The sequence below is a fragment of the Chaetodon auriga genome, chromosome 10 (genome assembly GCF_051107435.1).
Source record: "Chaetodon auriga isolate fChaAug3 chromosome 10, fChaAug3.hap1, whole genome shotgun sequence".
Lineage (NCBI taxonomy): Eukaryota > Metazoa > Chordata > Actinopteri > Chaetodontiformes > Chaetodontidae > Chaetodon > Chaetodon auriga.
Window position 1 is genome coordinate 18,880,830 of NC_135083.1, and position 17,154 is coordinate 18,897,983.

The window sequence follows — 17,154 nt, forward strand, 5'->3', positions numbered from 1 at the left end:
TCTTACTTCCATTTTACTTGAACATTAAACGTACTGACAACACTGACTCACTCTGATGTTACAACATGATGGAGAGGTCAAAGGTTCACATGAAGCCTATTGGATAAAATACGAACCATCTCAACAGCTGAATCTCACTACAACCTTTAAATCAGACTCATGTTTGACTCATTCAGACGAGCTTGTCACTCATTATTCTCATGCAGCGTTTGATGCGCTGATACGGACATTTATTATTTAGTCGCTTTTGAGACCTTTTACGTCGCGCCACCGACAGGCCGAAATCACCACCTGTTTAATTCCTCACAGGGAAGTGTGGCTGGAGAGTCTTGTGTGAAGCACAGTGACAGATATTCATTAGAAGCCGGAGCGTGTGCTGAAAGCAAACACACAGTGTATGCAAATGTGAAAGATTCGCCTCGGAGATATGGACTGTGAAGAGCATTAAAGAAAATAACACAGGAGGACCTGAACCGAGGGAGGAAAAATCTGTTAGTGTTTCAACAGAGGGAGCAGGTAAAAAGGGAGGGGGGAGAGAGAAAGAGCGGAAGGAGAAAAGAACAGAGGGAAAGAGGGAGCAGTGGTTTATTTGTGTCACACCGACCCAGACGGTGCCGGTGGTTTTCTAATTTATTTATTTTTGTGGCTCCTGAATCCTTGAAAAAATAAGTTCAACATAAAACAACAGAGAGTCAAGTGAGGAAAAAAAAAAACAGATTAGGGAGAGTGGGATTTGGGAGGGAGGTAAGGGGGTGCAGGGGGAGGAGAGCGAAAAAAGAGGAGGAGGGAAGTGAAAGACAGAAAGAAATGAAAGAATGAAAGGTAACAGAGGTGAAGAGCGGGGAGAGAAAAGCCGGTGAGAGGTAGAGGAGGATGAGGAGAGGCAGAAGACGAAGAGGAGGAAGTGGGGGGAGGAAGAAGAAGGTGTGATCCTTCACAGCTCGGGAGTTTGTTTAGCCAAGGGCAGCAGCGGTAGAGCAGAGGATTATGGGATTATGGTCAGTGTTGTTGGTCATGTGAGGCGGTATGGTCAACACTGACCCCGCTTACCTTCTCTCGGTAAGGAAGCTTAGCTTGGCTGTGAAGGTGAGGCCCCACACACACACACACACACACACACACACACACGCACACACACACCTGCCCACCCATCATTCTATCTCCTGGTCGGACTCTTAACTCCTTCTCTGCCTCTCTCTGGCTTTCTTTTTCACCTCTTTTCTCTTTTCCTTCATCATTTCCCACCTCTCCTCCTCTCCTGACACTTTGATCTCTCTTTTTAATTCTCTTGTCTATTTCCGTCTCTTTATCTCCCTGCCTCCCTCTCTATCTCTCTCTTCCAGATGTCAGGCTTCTTTTTGCTGCATGTTATACATGCACAGCTTATCCATGCCCTCACAAATCCAGCAGGATTCCTTGATTTTTCTATCTGGAAGACTAACGAATAAAACTGAAGACAGAGGAAGAAAACGCCACAGTACCAGGAGCCGTAACACAGACGATGTCCACACTGTGAGGAGTAAATACAGGAACAACCCTGGCCTGGGTAAGTTTGGCTTGTCTTGTCTAGTCAGTCTAGCATTTATCGATTTTAGCATTGTATTTGCCCAGTTTAATTGCATTTGCAAGTCATAACGTCAGTCGTTTGGAAAAAAAAAAAAAAAAACTAGACAAAACAAAAGTAATGATAAATATTGTGTATTCAAAGTATATAAGACAAAATGCTAAATTAAAAGACACAAACAGATTCACAATTGAATCAGATGTTGGACTCTAGAAAACAACACAACAGCACAGATTTGCTCAATTAAATCAATGCGAGCACGCTGTTGTTGTGTTTTATTCATGACATCTGGTCAGGGATCAAACTGATAATCAAACTGAATTAGCATTTTTCTTTTGAAGTCTTTATTCATTAATTCTGTTTGAATTACTGGAAAAAAAAAAAGAACCTGAGGGAGCGCACGAGAGAAAATGCACTGTTTGGTTTCTATCAGGGGCCTTTAGAAAATCCTGTGGAAAACAGAAAGAAAAAAGTTTTCTGGAGTCCTAAACAGAAATATCAGAGCAAAAACTCATAGAACGGGTCACTGGTTGAGTTGAACAAACGTCACGTAAAAAGTTGACAGTTTTCTCTGTTTATCATCCTCAGCACACAATGATCTCTGTTCACTGTCAGCTCAGTATTAAGTACTTTGTGCACATTGCATTTACCTCCATTGTATAGAGGTGGCCACTGATATTCAGAGACCTCAGCATATTTGGTCGTGTATTTAGGGGACAGTGCACATTAATCAGCACTGACATTGAACAACATCAGTGTAAACGTGCTGGTGGTGAACCCAGCAGCTCACCCATAGTCCCAACGATCCAACTGGTGTTAAGAAAATGAAGACTTTTTCTCAAATTTAGACAAATTCAAGAGGCTTGTTTGTTTGATTTTATTAAAATAACTACAATGTATCACTGGCTTGACTTATTCCAGTAACTTACTGTCTTATTTCATGTTTTTGACTGGTAACACCTGAAACTAGCTGCTATCAATTGTTTCTTCTAAAGGACAAAGTTATCATCGAATAGTCACTGATACTGAGTAAAAACCAGAACACTGGTTCATACTCACCAAATATTTTGAGTGTGTTGAAATTACTTTTTACACGTCAATGTCAACACATCCTGTGTCTCTGTAACCATGTTCTGCTCAAACTGCTGGAGACTGTTTGCAGGGAGAATCTGCAGACGGGCCTGACATATCAGACTGATCACAGGTGGAAATGAAGGAGTGTGCAGTGAACGCTGGCTGACAGAGCGTTAAGCGAAGCAGTGTGATGAAATTCAATAGTCCTACAGTTAATATCACCGTTTAGTGTCTTAGTTTAGCTGAGAATGGGACAGAAGGATTCTAGTTGGACAGTGGTTTGGGTCATTGTTTGTGGTGGTGTCTTACTGAATTGGTTAAAAATGTTGCTGAAAAATACAACAGGCAGTTTGGTGTTATCTTTTCCAGTCAGGACCACAGCTGGAGTTTATAGTTGGGAAAATAATTACAAAAATATCCAGTACCCGCTCATCCTTTAGAGGGTCATGGGGGCAGCTGGAGCCAATCCCAGCTGATATCACCTCTGGGGGCCATTAAAATTCTTACTGTCTGTGGTACCTTATCAAGGACCAAAGGATGACGGCAGTGATGTGACGAGTGCTCGACAGACATCTCTATCTGTGGACTCCTCGGAGCAAAAATATAGTTTCAGTGAGTGGAAATGGCAGCACAGCTGACTCACATGTTTTAATATTGGTCACTGGAGTCGAGCGCACATTTTCTGTGTAAACTATCACTATCCTGAGTATGTCCCAGCTGTCTAACAGAGCAGTTAACATGAACAGATATTACATCGAAACTCGAAGTGATATAAAAGAGACAGATGCAAAGCAAAAACTGAGGCCCTTTGATCAAATGACTCCGAAACACTTCAGCCAAAGGACTATATGTTGACTTGCTGAGCATTGCTGCACTGGTTCTTTTCTGGCATGAGACCAGAGTGACGCATATATCGTGCTAATCTCAGCTGATTTCATGTCCTGATTGGATTCTACCAGTGTTTCCTCTCGGTTCAATGAGCAGCAGCACAAACAGCATGGCCGGAGAACAACCAGTTTAATTCACCCCCAATAAAAAGACATCAATCCGCTCCTATTACAGGCCCCACTTTCACTAAATGCAAAACAGAAGAGAGAAACCTGTTGCACTGTACTCAGGAAGCAGCAGCCAGTGCAGCCGTTAGCTCACAGCTTCCGTTAGCAAGTTTTTAAATGAGATCTTGATGTCTAAATTTAACACAATAAGCAGGGTTTTCTTGTTGTTACGGGTATTTCACTCCTCAAGTGCCAAATCAGACTTTTTTTTAACACTGTCTGATGATGACGAGACCAAATCAAGAGTCCCTGCACTGAAATAACACGTTTCCTCGTGTTACTGGCAGTGTGTGGTGGCTTTCATGGGAGAGGAGCAGACAAATGAACTGTGAGATGAGAATGACCAGAAAAACACACCAGAAGATGAAATCACTAAAAATTAGCAATCCTGCAATTGTTCCCTCTTAACTGAAGGACACAGCACAATAACGACATGAATTATTCATACGTTTAATAATTAAAAATGTGTTATTAACAATCAACTTAATGTGAATCTAATCACATAACAGGTTTTTTTTCCCCCATTTGAAGAATTAATTGTGAAAAGTAAACCTCTGAACTAATGAGTAACATACAGGCTGACATACTGGAGGCTCCATCATGTATAAGCACTAAAGGTTAAAGTGCCTTTATGTGCTCTGAGCTGCGGAGGCGGTGGGCTCAGGATCAGCCTCTGTCCAGACAGACGAGTAAACACAGAGCAGAGGCTTCGTCTGCACAGATTAGCTCGCTATCACGCTTACCATTCACCACTAGCACTGAGCGAGGGATTACATACTGTACAGCATGACAGGGTCACAGCTATTGGAACAAAAAAAAGGAAGCAGTTAGAGAGCAGAGCACTGGCCCTCTTTAAAAGGCAGGCGATGACGGTAATAATGTGAAATAATGTGTTATTGTCTGATCATGGCTGTAGATGATTCAAACCGCAGCTTATTAGTGGGACCTGAAATCATTTAATATTCTGTCCTAGAATAATTCAAACAAGGGAAAAACGCATTATTTTCCAGTCTTTGATGCACGTTTTTCACGTGATCGATCTAGGAACACTGGGATATTAGGAGCACACTGTGCAGTCATTGACCTTTGACCTCCTTAGTATTAGTAGCTTATATTGCTGGTGATCTGAGAGCTTATTCAACTGTTCTTTCGGAAGTCTGTGGGGATAAGAACGTCAGTCAAATGCTTCAAATGAACTCTAATTTTCTCTAAATACTGTGTTCAATTCTCAGTATTAAAAATCCCCAAACAGTCCTGAAAGCTGTGTGAAAAATGCAGCTTCTTTTCTAAACCTTACCCCTTCTTTCCTAATCTAACAAGGGTTTGTACCTTATGTTTTCGAACATGTTTCACAGGGAATGTGCTAATTAGTCAGAATAACTGAAGCCATGTTACAATCAGTTAATTAAGCATTTATGTGTACGATGCAATTACAGTTAAATGGCTGTTATTTTGAGATAATGATGATGAAGAGGCCAATGAACTGAGCTAAACATCTAAATCAAACAACGTGTGAAACAGCCCTCATTGTAGCGGTCCTGTTAGCATGCTGCGGTCGTATTGCAGAGCAGTCAAAGGCACATCACGTGTCATCCGTGTGTTATTTGTTAATACGTAATGCCCCTGCACACCCACACAGCTTTTTTTTCCACTTTAGCCTGATTAGACCTCTTCTCAGGACTGTGTGGGCGTGGACAGACGGCACTTGATTAACAGCTCACTCACTCTCCTGTCAGTTAGGTTGCTGTCATCACATATTATCCAGCAGAGCTCCACTAACCTCCAGCTAATGAGAGGTCTATTCAGCCAGGCTAACTGAAAACAGCAGCGAGGCTGAGCCGAGCCTTTAGGGGGTCCTGATATATTCTCCTCTTTTCCCTCCTTAAAGCCTGCGTATTTATTTGCGCATGGTATATTTCATGTTACAAGAATCCCTTGGCGTTTTGAGTTGCACTTTGTCTCTCCCAGACATTCATCATACAGTGTAAAATTCCCCTTTTTAATGGCTTGTTAGAGAGCCAGCAGCCATCTGCGCTGTCGACAAGAGTTTCCTCTGCTAACAAGCAATTGCCGGAGCATTTTCACAAAAATGTGACACGTTCCCGGTGAAATAAAATAAGGTGGACAACATGAAAATGCTCCAACCCTTTGTTAACCCCAGCAGAGGAACAGCACACAATATGATTCAGAGGAGTTTTATATGACAGTTATCAATCCAAAAACCTAAAAAACATCAAGCTTAAAGAGGATGAAATGCGTGGAGAAGGACAAGCACTCAGGCTCACTATCAGTATGTGAATCAAATGCTACAGCGTGTGCAGGCACCTGATGTCAACCCAATGGGAACTGAGCTATTTCAGAGCTAGCTGTTAGGCCGCGCTCCCCATCATCATCATTGTCACCAATGACGGTGTATCTGTTGGAAGAGTGGTGGTCTTCCAACAGAGTTCAGAGTCTTGGACCATCTAAGCCAGAGGTTTTCCACCTGTGAGGTGCCTCCCCAGGGGGAGAGATTAGGGGCAGCATGGGAGAGTTAAGGAGGGCAGAGGGAGAGACAAGAGACAAGGACAGGAAGTCACTTATAGAAGTTTGGCCCATTCACCAACATGGTCAACAGCGGCTGTGACACAAAGCTGATGGACGAAATGAAGGCACTTAAGCTACCACAGACATAATCTGAGGATATCATTAGCATTATTATAAGTAAGTCAATTTTAAATAAATGTACCATCCACCAAGAAATCACAGAAAAAACACCTCTTATAACTGCACAACCATCACATTTGAACTTTCTTTTCCGTATCAAAGTAATCCAGTGCACAGTGTCTGTTCATCCGTGGATGCACTGTGAACAGGAGCTGCTTATATCCCATTCAGCACATTTCTAACTGTGCCAATTTGCCAAACTGTCAACAAATCCAGGCTGTAACTCATGTGGTCGCAGCCCACAGCCGAACTCACTGAACACCTCAAATTTTGGAAACTGCAGCTATAAAACTTTCATGATTATCCCCCAAATAGTGGGGGAGGAGGGGCGGTTGTCTCGATGTTGTCACCATCAGTAGGTTTGTGTGTCTGTGTGTTTGAAACAGGTACAGCACGATTTGTGTTCATATGTTACAAAACTTTACACCTCAAATATTCACAGGTTTTCTCTGTCGGTTAAATTCACCTTCGATGGCGATGAAACATGTTTCCTTTAAGACTGCTCAGTTTTATTTAGTCTGAAGTTCTTTATCTAAAAAATACTGGACCTGTAATGAGCCACCCATCAACCACCACATTCATTTCAGGAGCAGGAAAAGTAGTCCCGGGTACAGCTATTATTTTTCACGCTTTCTCTTGATTTCTCCGCCTATGCAAAACCGGCAGACACACATTATTGGAAAACAACAGCTGCTAGTTCTGCTTCCAGCTCTCATTATTTCTTGTTGAAGAAGAGGAGAGTCTTCGGTGTAACTGTGGAACACACTGTGTATATTCCTCTCAGCTGGACGTGTTTCCTCATGTGTCTGCCTGTAACATGAGCAGAACATTGTTTTAAATAATTCCTCTTCTCCTGCTCTATTTTTTATTTAACAGCACAGTAACAAGCCAAATCACGGTGCAGACAATACAACAGAACAGCCAGACTAGAAAATAGTTTGTCAAAAGTTTTTCCAGTGTTTGATTTCTTCAAATTTAACAAGAGGCTACATGAGACGAGGTTTCCCCCTAAGGCACCAGGACATGGAGAATTTTAGTTAATTACTCTCAAGTACAAACTGCCTCCATTCTACTGTGTCGGCACTCTTATCACTGCATTTTCCATCATCTCATAACTAAAGCTGTAGGATCTAAAAGCTTCACGAGCACGCTGACAGGAAGCAGCTGCAGCGCTGATCTTCAAAAGGTCTGTCCGTCAGTTTTCCTGCCTCTGCTGATGTCTGAGTGTTATATTATTGATGCATTAACCTGGAGGCAGTATATTAAAATTGCAGGTGGTCTAAAAAATTGTTTTTGGGTTTAAACTCCCAAAATACATGATATTCTATGATCTTATTACATGTTTTGCATATAAAATCCAGCAAAAATACAAACTAAATCTATTCTTTATTGGACCCCAATTACCTTCCATAGAGTAGTTGTTAGTCTTCCTGGGGTCCTCATTAACGCAACAACAAAAAACAGAATCAATAAAACCAAATTTATACCAAATAATGCAGTACAAGACAAGCAGAAAGATCAGAAAACAAATTCGATGTGGAGAAACGGCTATAAGACCAATAACAGCTATGATCTGTAGACACTCTATGATCTGTAATCAGTAAGTCGTAAGAGTTTGCATGAATTACAGCTAGCCAGGATAGTCGCTTATACATCACATATTTGCACAGAAATACCAATGAAGAGCTGAAGAGCTGCAGAACACTTCCTTGAAATAGAAATGCCCTTTCCCATCTTGGAGTAATTTATCTAATTTAACACCCAGTGATTAGTTTTTAGTGGTAAAACTGTTCTTAAGTGTAGAGTAAATGCACTTCTGCCCTCAGTTTTCTCACTGGCTGTTTGACCTTTATTCACTTAATTCATCATTGTCCTTATTAGCCGAGTGAGTCAAACAGTGGTCATCACTGTGTCATTCTCATGGCGCTGACTGTAAATTATGATGTGATTGATGAAAGCAGTGTGACAAATGTGACAGCGCAGCTACGTTAACTAACAGCTTCTTAAATTAAAAGGCTTTTTGTTGCTTACATAACCAAGTGAGTGTCTCACACTGTCACCAGACAAGTGGTATGAAAAGAGAACCAAGGTTTTTATGGTCTTGTAGGCAGTAGATGACTCGGATGGATGAGGGGGATGTCCTCCCCCTTGTTAATCTGTCATCCCTCCTCTCCACCCCCCAGTAGTGGGATGAATATGTTGGTCTAATCTGCCCGACGCACTGATCCTTTCCCTTCACTGAACTGGGGTTTGTACAAGTTAGAATCCATGACAGCGATCATGGCTCTGAAATATCAGCAGCCTGACTGTGCTGTGTTGATAAATGCACGGTGCTGTCCGTGGTGCTGAACTGTGCCTTTCCCTCTCAGTCGCCGTCAGTTGCATCTTGGTTCTATAATATTCTAAACTATATAGCTACAGGTTGGTTTGGGGTCGGGGGTATTTAAAAATACAGAACCGAAAGAGTCATTCACGAGTTGGTTCAGTCATTCATGAGTTGGTTCACTAGTTGGTTCACTAATAACTAACATATGTTAGTTATTATTAAAAGAAATTAACGACATTTCAATGACTCCTTTAGAACAAAAAGTCCCCTGACCACACAGAATTGGCTCCTTAAGAAAATAACAACAACAAACTGGAAAGATATTTATATGAGATAAACAAATAATTGGATATTGGTCAAAAGAAGCTAATAAAATATCATAAAATACGCAGTGGTATAAAGAATTACGTTGTTTATAATTTATTTAAATTTAAGCTCTTTAATTCCCCCGATAAGATCTGGTGTTTTACCACTCACATTTGATGAATGCGATATCTTGACACGCAGAGGATGGTGAGAGTGTCGGTTATTTGAAGTAGGACGTTTTTTTTCTTTGTCAACGTATGAAACAATGTGTATTTGTTCTGGATGTAAGGAGAGTAAATGAGGATTAGTATTGAAAAATGTGGCGTTGGAGTCACTACTACTTCCGCTCAGCGTCTATCCTGCCTCACTGCTGTGTGCAGCCTTGTACCCACTTTAAAACCTGGACCCCTACTGAGCGCTTGCTGTATCCTACATCACTGAGCGTATAAAATATTAACTACACCGGCATTCTCCATGACATGTGTGACTGAGGGAACCCTTGAGAAACCTATAATCTGTCACCAACTTCACTACACCCACTTTAAATAGGGGAGATGAAGGATAGAGAAGATAAGAACCGTTTAAGGAAGAATTTGAAGCCTTTCAAATGAGACACTGAGGTGACAAAACAGTGTGCAACTCAATAAAAGAGTAGACAGAAGAAAATATCCCGTTCTTCTGGGTGAGAACACAGTAAAGCAACGGCAGGCAAAACAATGAGACCTTTGTCTTTCAAGAAACAGTTTCCCGGTTACTCAGGACAATGCACACAGCTCACTCCGAACAGCTTCCACAGGGAGCAGTCCTGCAGCAGAGCGGCTCCCGTTAACGCAAAGAGAGGAAACATGTTTTTGTGATTCGTATGTGCCGTTTTCTTGTATGGCATCAACAATAAATGATAGAGGGGAACAATTCTGCTGACCTGTTCACTGCTTGCCGCTCATCATTTGATCATGTCGCCCAACAGACTGAAGAAGTTTGACTCCTGCGATGTGTTTTACAGGAACATGATCGGCTGTGAAGGCCTGAAGGGGTGAGAGCCCGAGAGGTGGTCGCTTCAATGGCGTGGACCGAGCCACGGTCGCGTCCAGACCCAAAGCCAGCGGAACATAAGGCGACACCGTACAATCTCAGGACTCACACAACTGTTTCGTCAGCCATCCTTCAAGTCCAGCCTCCAGTTTTACTGCACCTCCTCCTCCTGCTGCTTGCTGCCTTCGCTGACCTCGGTATTGCCGGTCCACCTCAGCCAGCTCGTCCTCCTCTGCTGTCCGGACAGCCTTTTATCATCTTCTGGGGCATTCCGGACTCCTCCTGCTCCGGTCAGCCAGATCCCAAATCTTTCGGGATGGAACGGGAGCGTGTGGCCGTCTTCTACGAGGACACACTGGGAAACTACCCGTATTTCGTGGACAAAGACACACCAGTCAATGGGGGGCTACCACAGCACACACGGCTGGACAGCCACCTTCAAAAGACACAGCAGGACTTGGAGGCGGCTTTACCTGCCCCGAGGTACCTCGGGCTGGGTGTACTGCGCTGGGCAGAGTGGGTCCCCCAGTGGGCCAGGAACCGAGAGAGGCAGGCCATGTATCTGGAGGCATCGAGAAACATGCTGAAGTCTTTCTTTCCTAGCTGGACCCCAGAGGAGGTGGAGAGGTGGTCACAGGTAAGGAAAGTTCAGGGTAGATGGTAGAGGGAGCAGGCAGCTATGGAGGGGAGGCATATGGGAGAAAACAAGTTTACAAGAAACAAAAAGGAAGTTAAGTGAACATGAAAAGAAAAGAGGGATACGGGAGAGGTTGAGGGAGCATGAGATGGAGAGAAAACTTTCGAAGTTGCTGGCAGATGGTGGAGTGTGAAAGATGCTGACGGAGAAATAAACACTTCCAAAAGTGTTTCTTCTTTAGTCATGAGAAAATCTTTGATGGAAAATGCAAATCTCCACTGAGACTTGGTCACTAACTACGATAACATTTGCTTTACTGTAAATGCAATGTTGGCAATGATATGTCATTATGATGTTATGATGTGAGCAACAAAGGGAGAGACGGGAAGAAGGGCAGTGGAGACGCAGGCCGGGTGGACATGAGGGCACCACAGCAGAGAGTGACGGAGGAAGAGACACAGTGTACACAATGTGATCACTCACAGTGATGACTCACCCAGACAAAGCGGATGATTGTCTTACTATGGTGTCAAAGGTAGAACAAAGTGTAAAAAAAACTTTACTCTGCAAAATTCAGTCCATTTGGAAAGAAGCATCCCAACAAAAAACTCACGGTCAATGTGGATAAAGCTGAATTGGACAACATACGTAAAGAATGCCAAGATGGACAAAGGCATTTTATGCTTAAGTAAGGGCGGGAAATAACAAGTAAATCTATATCATTTGCAGAAAATTCAGTTGAGAAATACTTTCATATAAATAAACATAGATGCTATGTCTGGTTTTGAATTATTCAGCGAAATAACACCCCAGACTCAGCATCTACATACTTTAGCATCTATATGAGATGAACCAGGCTTTCAACTAACTCCAAATGGAGGAGGGTGGGGTGGATGGATGGGTCAAACAAACACACGACTTCCACTCCAGAGGCTGGGGTCTGTGTCCTTTGATAAACTAAAAATGAAACCAAACATGTACAATCTTTTCTTGAACCTGCCCAGGTAGTCTTGGCGCCTAAACTTAACCAAAGTGTGATCATTTCACAACATTAACTATGTGTTAGTAAGGCTTTCTGGCAGGTTTGTGCAAACGTGTTGGAGCAGGATGGGTTCACACTGGAGTTAGCTGAAAGCCTGGTGCGTCTCATGCGGACACTTTTTTGCAGAGATTTAGATAAGGAGCACAACATCACTCTCATGTCTGTACACTAAAGATGAAGCTACCGCCAGCTGGTTAGCTTCGCTCAGCATAAAGACTGGAATCAGGAGCTTCTTGGCAGCTGAATGGTTACAGCCACTCAGAGATTTGCAACATCGTCCACAATGGTCTGATATAACCAGAGCTTTTATACCTCAGTAGAATCTGTGCAGCAAAATCTTACACAGTTTACAAACTTCTATAATCACCCAGTAAATACTATTCATTCCTCAACCGTTGCTCAGGTTTGATGATTTGGCCATGTCAGAAGGATTATTCTGGATAAAAACTGCAACAAAACAGAAAATGTCTGGAGGGGACTCAAAGGTGATTGATCTTGTCACAGGTGGACTTTGAGGCAGCAGGCCAGTCAGTGATGATGGAGACTCTACGGGAGGTCAAAAGGTTAAGGCCCAAAGCATTATGGGGGGTCTCCCCGTACCCCCGCTGCTACAACGGCGATCCCGCCAAAACCATGTTAGCCAATTACACCGGCCAGTGCCCCGCTGCAGAGATGGCCCTTAACGACGAGCTGCTGTGGCTATGGAAACGATGCTCGGCCCTCTACCCTCTCCTCACCCTGGAGAAGCTGCAGGTGGGTCAGGCTGTTCTGTTCTATCCTTTCACACTTCCATTTCGGGTTGAGACATTGTATAATCACAGAGGGAGCATAGAAAACCTCATCATAACTCCACAGAAACATATCATTTGACAGCATGCATCTGCATAAGTACTCGAATTGGCTGAAAGAGAGCTTAAGGCACAAAAAGTTGTGAAAACTAGCATCTAACTTAAGCCTATACCCCGAGGAGTTAACAACTACACAACTGCAGAAAAAAAAATCATGTGAAATGAAAAATGCCATGTTTGGTTTATCAGTGAGTTTTTGTAAAAAGTTAGAAAACTTCTTGTCAAAGCCCCTGCATACCAACATCTCCGTGAGCCCGGATATGTAGTGGAAAACAAACCTCTGAGTTTCTTGGAATTGACAAAGACAATCTGTCAGGCTGAAGTGTGAACATGGTGGTGTAAACTCATTATCTATGACACAAGAAAAAGTGGTGAAAAGAGCTTTAGTAGACAAAAACACATCACTGCTGTTTAAGCACTTCCCTGTAAACCAAACTGAGTTTTGGTATGTTTCCAATAACTGTGTTAAACCTGCCATATCTTTTATAGGGTGGGACCTCTGGAGCCAGGCTTTATTTGTCCAGTCAAATCGGAGAAGCACTACGAGTATCATCTCTGACTGGGACAGCATTTGATCTTCCTGTATTCCCATTGGTCAAGAGTGTCTACGCCTCAACTAATACTTTCCTGTCACAGGTGAAACATGAAACACCCTCTGTATGGATCACTGCTAAAGCAGAAGCAGTGGAGAGGAAGGACAGAAGTAGAGTCACATCACATCGTAGCACTAACTATTTCCTGGTTCTTAAGTGTCAGTTTTACCAGAGTGAAATAATATTTACTACATGGGCTCAGGAACACTTCAGATAACTGCTGTCCGTCAACACAGTTCGTCTGCAAATGACTGCAGTCTGTTTTATTTATGTTTTACACAGCGTCCCAACTTCTTTGGAATCGTGATTGTAAGACGAGCACAAAGAGACAAGCTGAAAAAGAGCGTGCTGTGCTTTGACTCATTTGTAGCTTCTTTGTATAATTTCTTTCTTTTTCTTTTTTCAGGCAGACCTGGTGAGCACCATAGGAGAGAGTGCTGCCATGGGAACAGCCGGGGTTGTCATCTGGGAGAGAAGCGAGACGAAGACAGAGGTACAGTACACATCTATACATTTGCACGAAATGCCTACACACACGAATACGTCTCCATGCTTATCCGTCCGCTGATATTTATAGATCTGATCATTTTCAACTTTTTTCCAGAACTTTTATAAACACAGTTTTACCATTTCACATGTTTAATTTCGCTGATACATCTCCAAACACTGCTTTGTGTTGTTTTGGCACGCGCCACTGTTTCTGCTTCCTGTTTACATCAAACTGCCTGTCTCCCAGAGAGAGTGTCAGGACCTGGCAGAGTTCGTCCGGAAGGTCCTGGGTCCCTACTCCATCAACATAACCACAGCAACTCGACTCTGCTCGGCCTCTCTGTGCCAGGGAAAGGGCCGATGCGTTCGTCAAAACCCAGAAAGCTCTGCCTACCTCCACCTCCCACCCCCATTCAAAGTGGTGGATAAGGTGACGGAAAAGGTGAGACTGTAATTTTAAGTAGATATCAACACTCTATTTGTGCCGGATTAATAAAGCCCTGCTTACGCACGGTGTTCCACTTATCATTAATCCTGTGGACCAGCAGGAGCTTGATACCCACTCCCACATTGAGCCATAAATAGATGTTGACAGAGGCCTGTTTAACCTTGTTCAGATAGAAACCAGACTCATTCTGTCCTTGGTCTTGCAATGGCAACATCATTAAAGCTGCTTTGTGTCATTATGTAAAGCCATGACACACTCTAGTATTTGTGGTGACCGGAAGAGTCTTATGACAGATGATACAAGTGAGTTAAGTCACAACATGCAGCTGAAACCACTGCAGTCGGACACCATGCCCAGTAATAAAACCCAGCTTCCTGAGGGGTATAATGTTCAGTTATTGTTGGAATAGTTTCAGAGGGGTGCTCATTCAACTTTATGGTCATTTTGGAGGCGACAGTTTATGGTACTTTTTTAGTCTCTGCGCAGTAACCACTGTGAAATCATGCTTGTCGAAAGGTTAACAAATACAGTATGAGACTGGTGAGATATGAGAGGCTCGATGTGACCTACAGTGGGCTAAAAGGATGAATGCCTCTGACGTTCCCATTTTGCTGCTGAAGAATTGATTCTAGAGTTGGGATTGATCCAATCCAGTATCGGTAGCCCATGCTGGTGTGATTCACTTACCAGACTTAGGTCACCGATCCATGTACCAATCCAGATTTCATCCAGTCTTCATCTGGTTAACCTATTTGACAGGGTCTTTTCATAATGTCTATTTCTCTGCACAGCTCTTGCACTTTGAATTCAATTATCGAGTTTGAAAAGCTTACGAAGGCATTGTCAACTTGCCAGTGCACTTTGAAATTCTCTCATTACTTTGAACTCATGTACAGAAACCTACTTGCAAGTAGTTGATGATGCACTGCTGCGCACATGAAATGCACAAGTTTTTCAAAACATTAAAGAAGTTGCCATAGCAATTTGTACTCCTACAACTGTTAGCATGTGAACCTGACTTAACCTACAGTTCAAATAAAGTGCTTTGGAATTCATTTGAAGACAAGAAAAAGAGCTCTGGTACAGCACCAGTATCGCTATCAGCAGACGTCCAAATTCAGGAATCAGCTAGGAACTGAAAAGAAGTGCATCTCTCGTTGATTCACACGTGTAAAGATACACGAGTTCTCAACTTATGTTATTTCTGTGTGGAAAGTTGGAAACACATCTCATTTTTTAGTCACGACTGATAAAGATAACCAAGACTTTATAAAAACAGTAGCTGAGAAACAACAGAGAAAGATCGGGTGGAGTTTGATCCCACAGTACTATACACACTCACACTGTTTCTCTGGGAGCACTCATCACTTCTTTGAAATCTGTGCATGGTAATAATCAGTTGTCATAAAAAGTACAACACATTATAAAGCACGAATATTGCTGTTACCTCAGAACACCGTGAAAATTGTGGTATTTCCTTTTGAATTTGGGCCACACGACTTCATCTTCAGACTGATATTAGAAAATACTACTTCCCATGAAAGTTACAGCACGAATGTTTGCTAGTATTCAAATCATTTTCTATCTAACTTCACAGCCAGAGGCAGCAAAAGCCACAGATCAGCCGGACACAAGCACTAAACCAGCTGAGCCAGACCCAGCTGAGATCTGGAAGAGGGACTTCCAGTGCCAGTGGTACAAGACTGCAGACGGGGACGTCTCAGACCAGCAGTCCCCCAAAGACGGAGCGTCTGTTGGGGGCACGGTGGAAAAAAACGCTGGAGATGTAATGGGGACTACAACAGTGTCGACCATAGCTTCTACAACAATAGGTGCCTCTGTGACTGAGTTAGGAGGAAGCAGTTCACCTGGAAGTTCAAAGCCTTCACTGGAAGTCCCTACAGACGGTAGTACGAATCCACTCAGTGCCCCAAACCTGACTGTTCTGCTGTTGCTGCTGGTTGGAAGTCAATGCCTGGAACCTTAAACTGTGAACAAACCAGCCTTCACCTGGAAGGTCTGGGCTATAACTGCAATACGAGCTCTTCAGAAGTGCCCTTGAGTAAGACACTGGATCTGTGCTAGCTGCTGCAGGCGTGCTGCATTCTTGTCTGAACATCACCTGAATCATAAGTGAAGGACAACAAACCATGTCCTCTGAATGTGCCAAGAGACACACGCAACACTTGTCACTTTTTTCAGCTTCTACTGGCTGTGTTTCAAGAGAGAGACGTGACATCCAAGATTCAGACCCACCGATCAGTGTGCTGGTATCAGCTTGAATATCATCATCGTATCAAAATCAGCGTCTGAACGCAGACACGTGAACGCAGTCTGTTCAGCCTGCACCGTTTCCTTTTCTTTGCACATTTTCTTTATACGTTTTCTTGTCAGTGCTTTGTTATGTGGAGATTATCTCATCATTTTAAGGCCTCTTTTACTGAAGAGTTTCTCTTTCCATTAAGTAGATGTGCTGGGTTAAAGGGCCAGTTCACCAAAAAAAGAGAAAGAAAGAAAGAAAGAAAGAAAGAAAGAAAGAAAGAAAGAAAGAAAACAAATGAACAAACTCTCTAAGAGCCATAAAATCATTGAACTGCTCATTGACTTTGTTGTTTGAGAGTCACATATCTAAATTCAATTTCAAGCAAACTGAACATGTGTCAGCTTTGGCCTTCAAGTGTTGCATATCGTCAAAAATATCCCGACTTTACGTTGTGGCTTCTATCACACATGTTAATGCTGTCTTCAGAGGCTGATCTGCTGAACTGCAGCACTAACTCTCTGAGCACTCCAGCGCCCTCTGCCTGAGCTCCGGTGAAACTGCACCACTCAACAATCCTTTTCGACAGGTCGTGGAAAGGAAAGCGCACGAAAATAGTGAAATGATTGATGGCTGGATTCCATTTAGGAGCCTCAGTGTCAGGGCCCTGGTCCCGGTGCATGTGGTCTTTGTCTCTTTGTGCTTTTGCTACTGTGACAAGTCAAAATATCTGCTGTGGAAAAGGTCCACTGATCTCACAAGCATGTAATTAAA

At 42.9% G+C, this 17,154-nt stretch overlaps 1 protein-coding gene across 1 annotated transcript; it reads left to right on the forward strand.

Annotated features, from left to right (window-relative positions):
• The first annotated feature begins 1,023 nt into the window (after nucleotides 1–1,023).
• On the forward strand, nucleotides 1,024–16,645 carry LOC143327198 (hyaluronidase-1). The gene is made up of 8 exons (XM_076741427.1): nucleotides 1,024–1,086; nucleotides 1,344–1,546; nucleotides 10,035–10,700; nucleotides 12,247–12,495; nucleotides 13,080–13,226; nucleotides 13,590–13,676; nucleotides 13,920–14,114; nucleotides 15,718–16,645. The coding sequence occupies exons 3-8, from the start codon at nucleotides 10,092–10,094 to the stop codon at nucleotides 16,105–16,107; spliced, it is 1,677 nt and encodes a 558-aa protein (XP_076597542.1). The 5' UTR covers nucleotides 1,024–1,086; nucleotides 1,344–1,546; nucleotides 10,035–10,091; the 3' UTR covers nucleotides 16,108–16,645.
• Nucleotides 16,646–17,154: the final 509 nt, after the last annotated feature.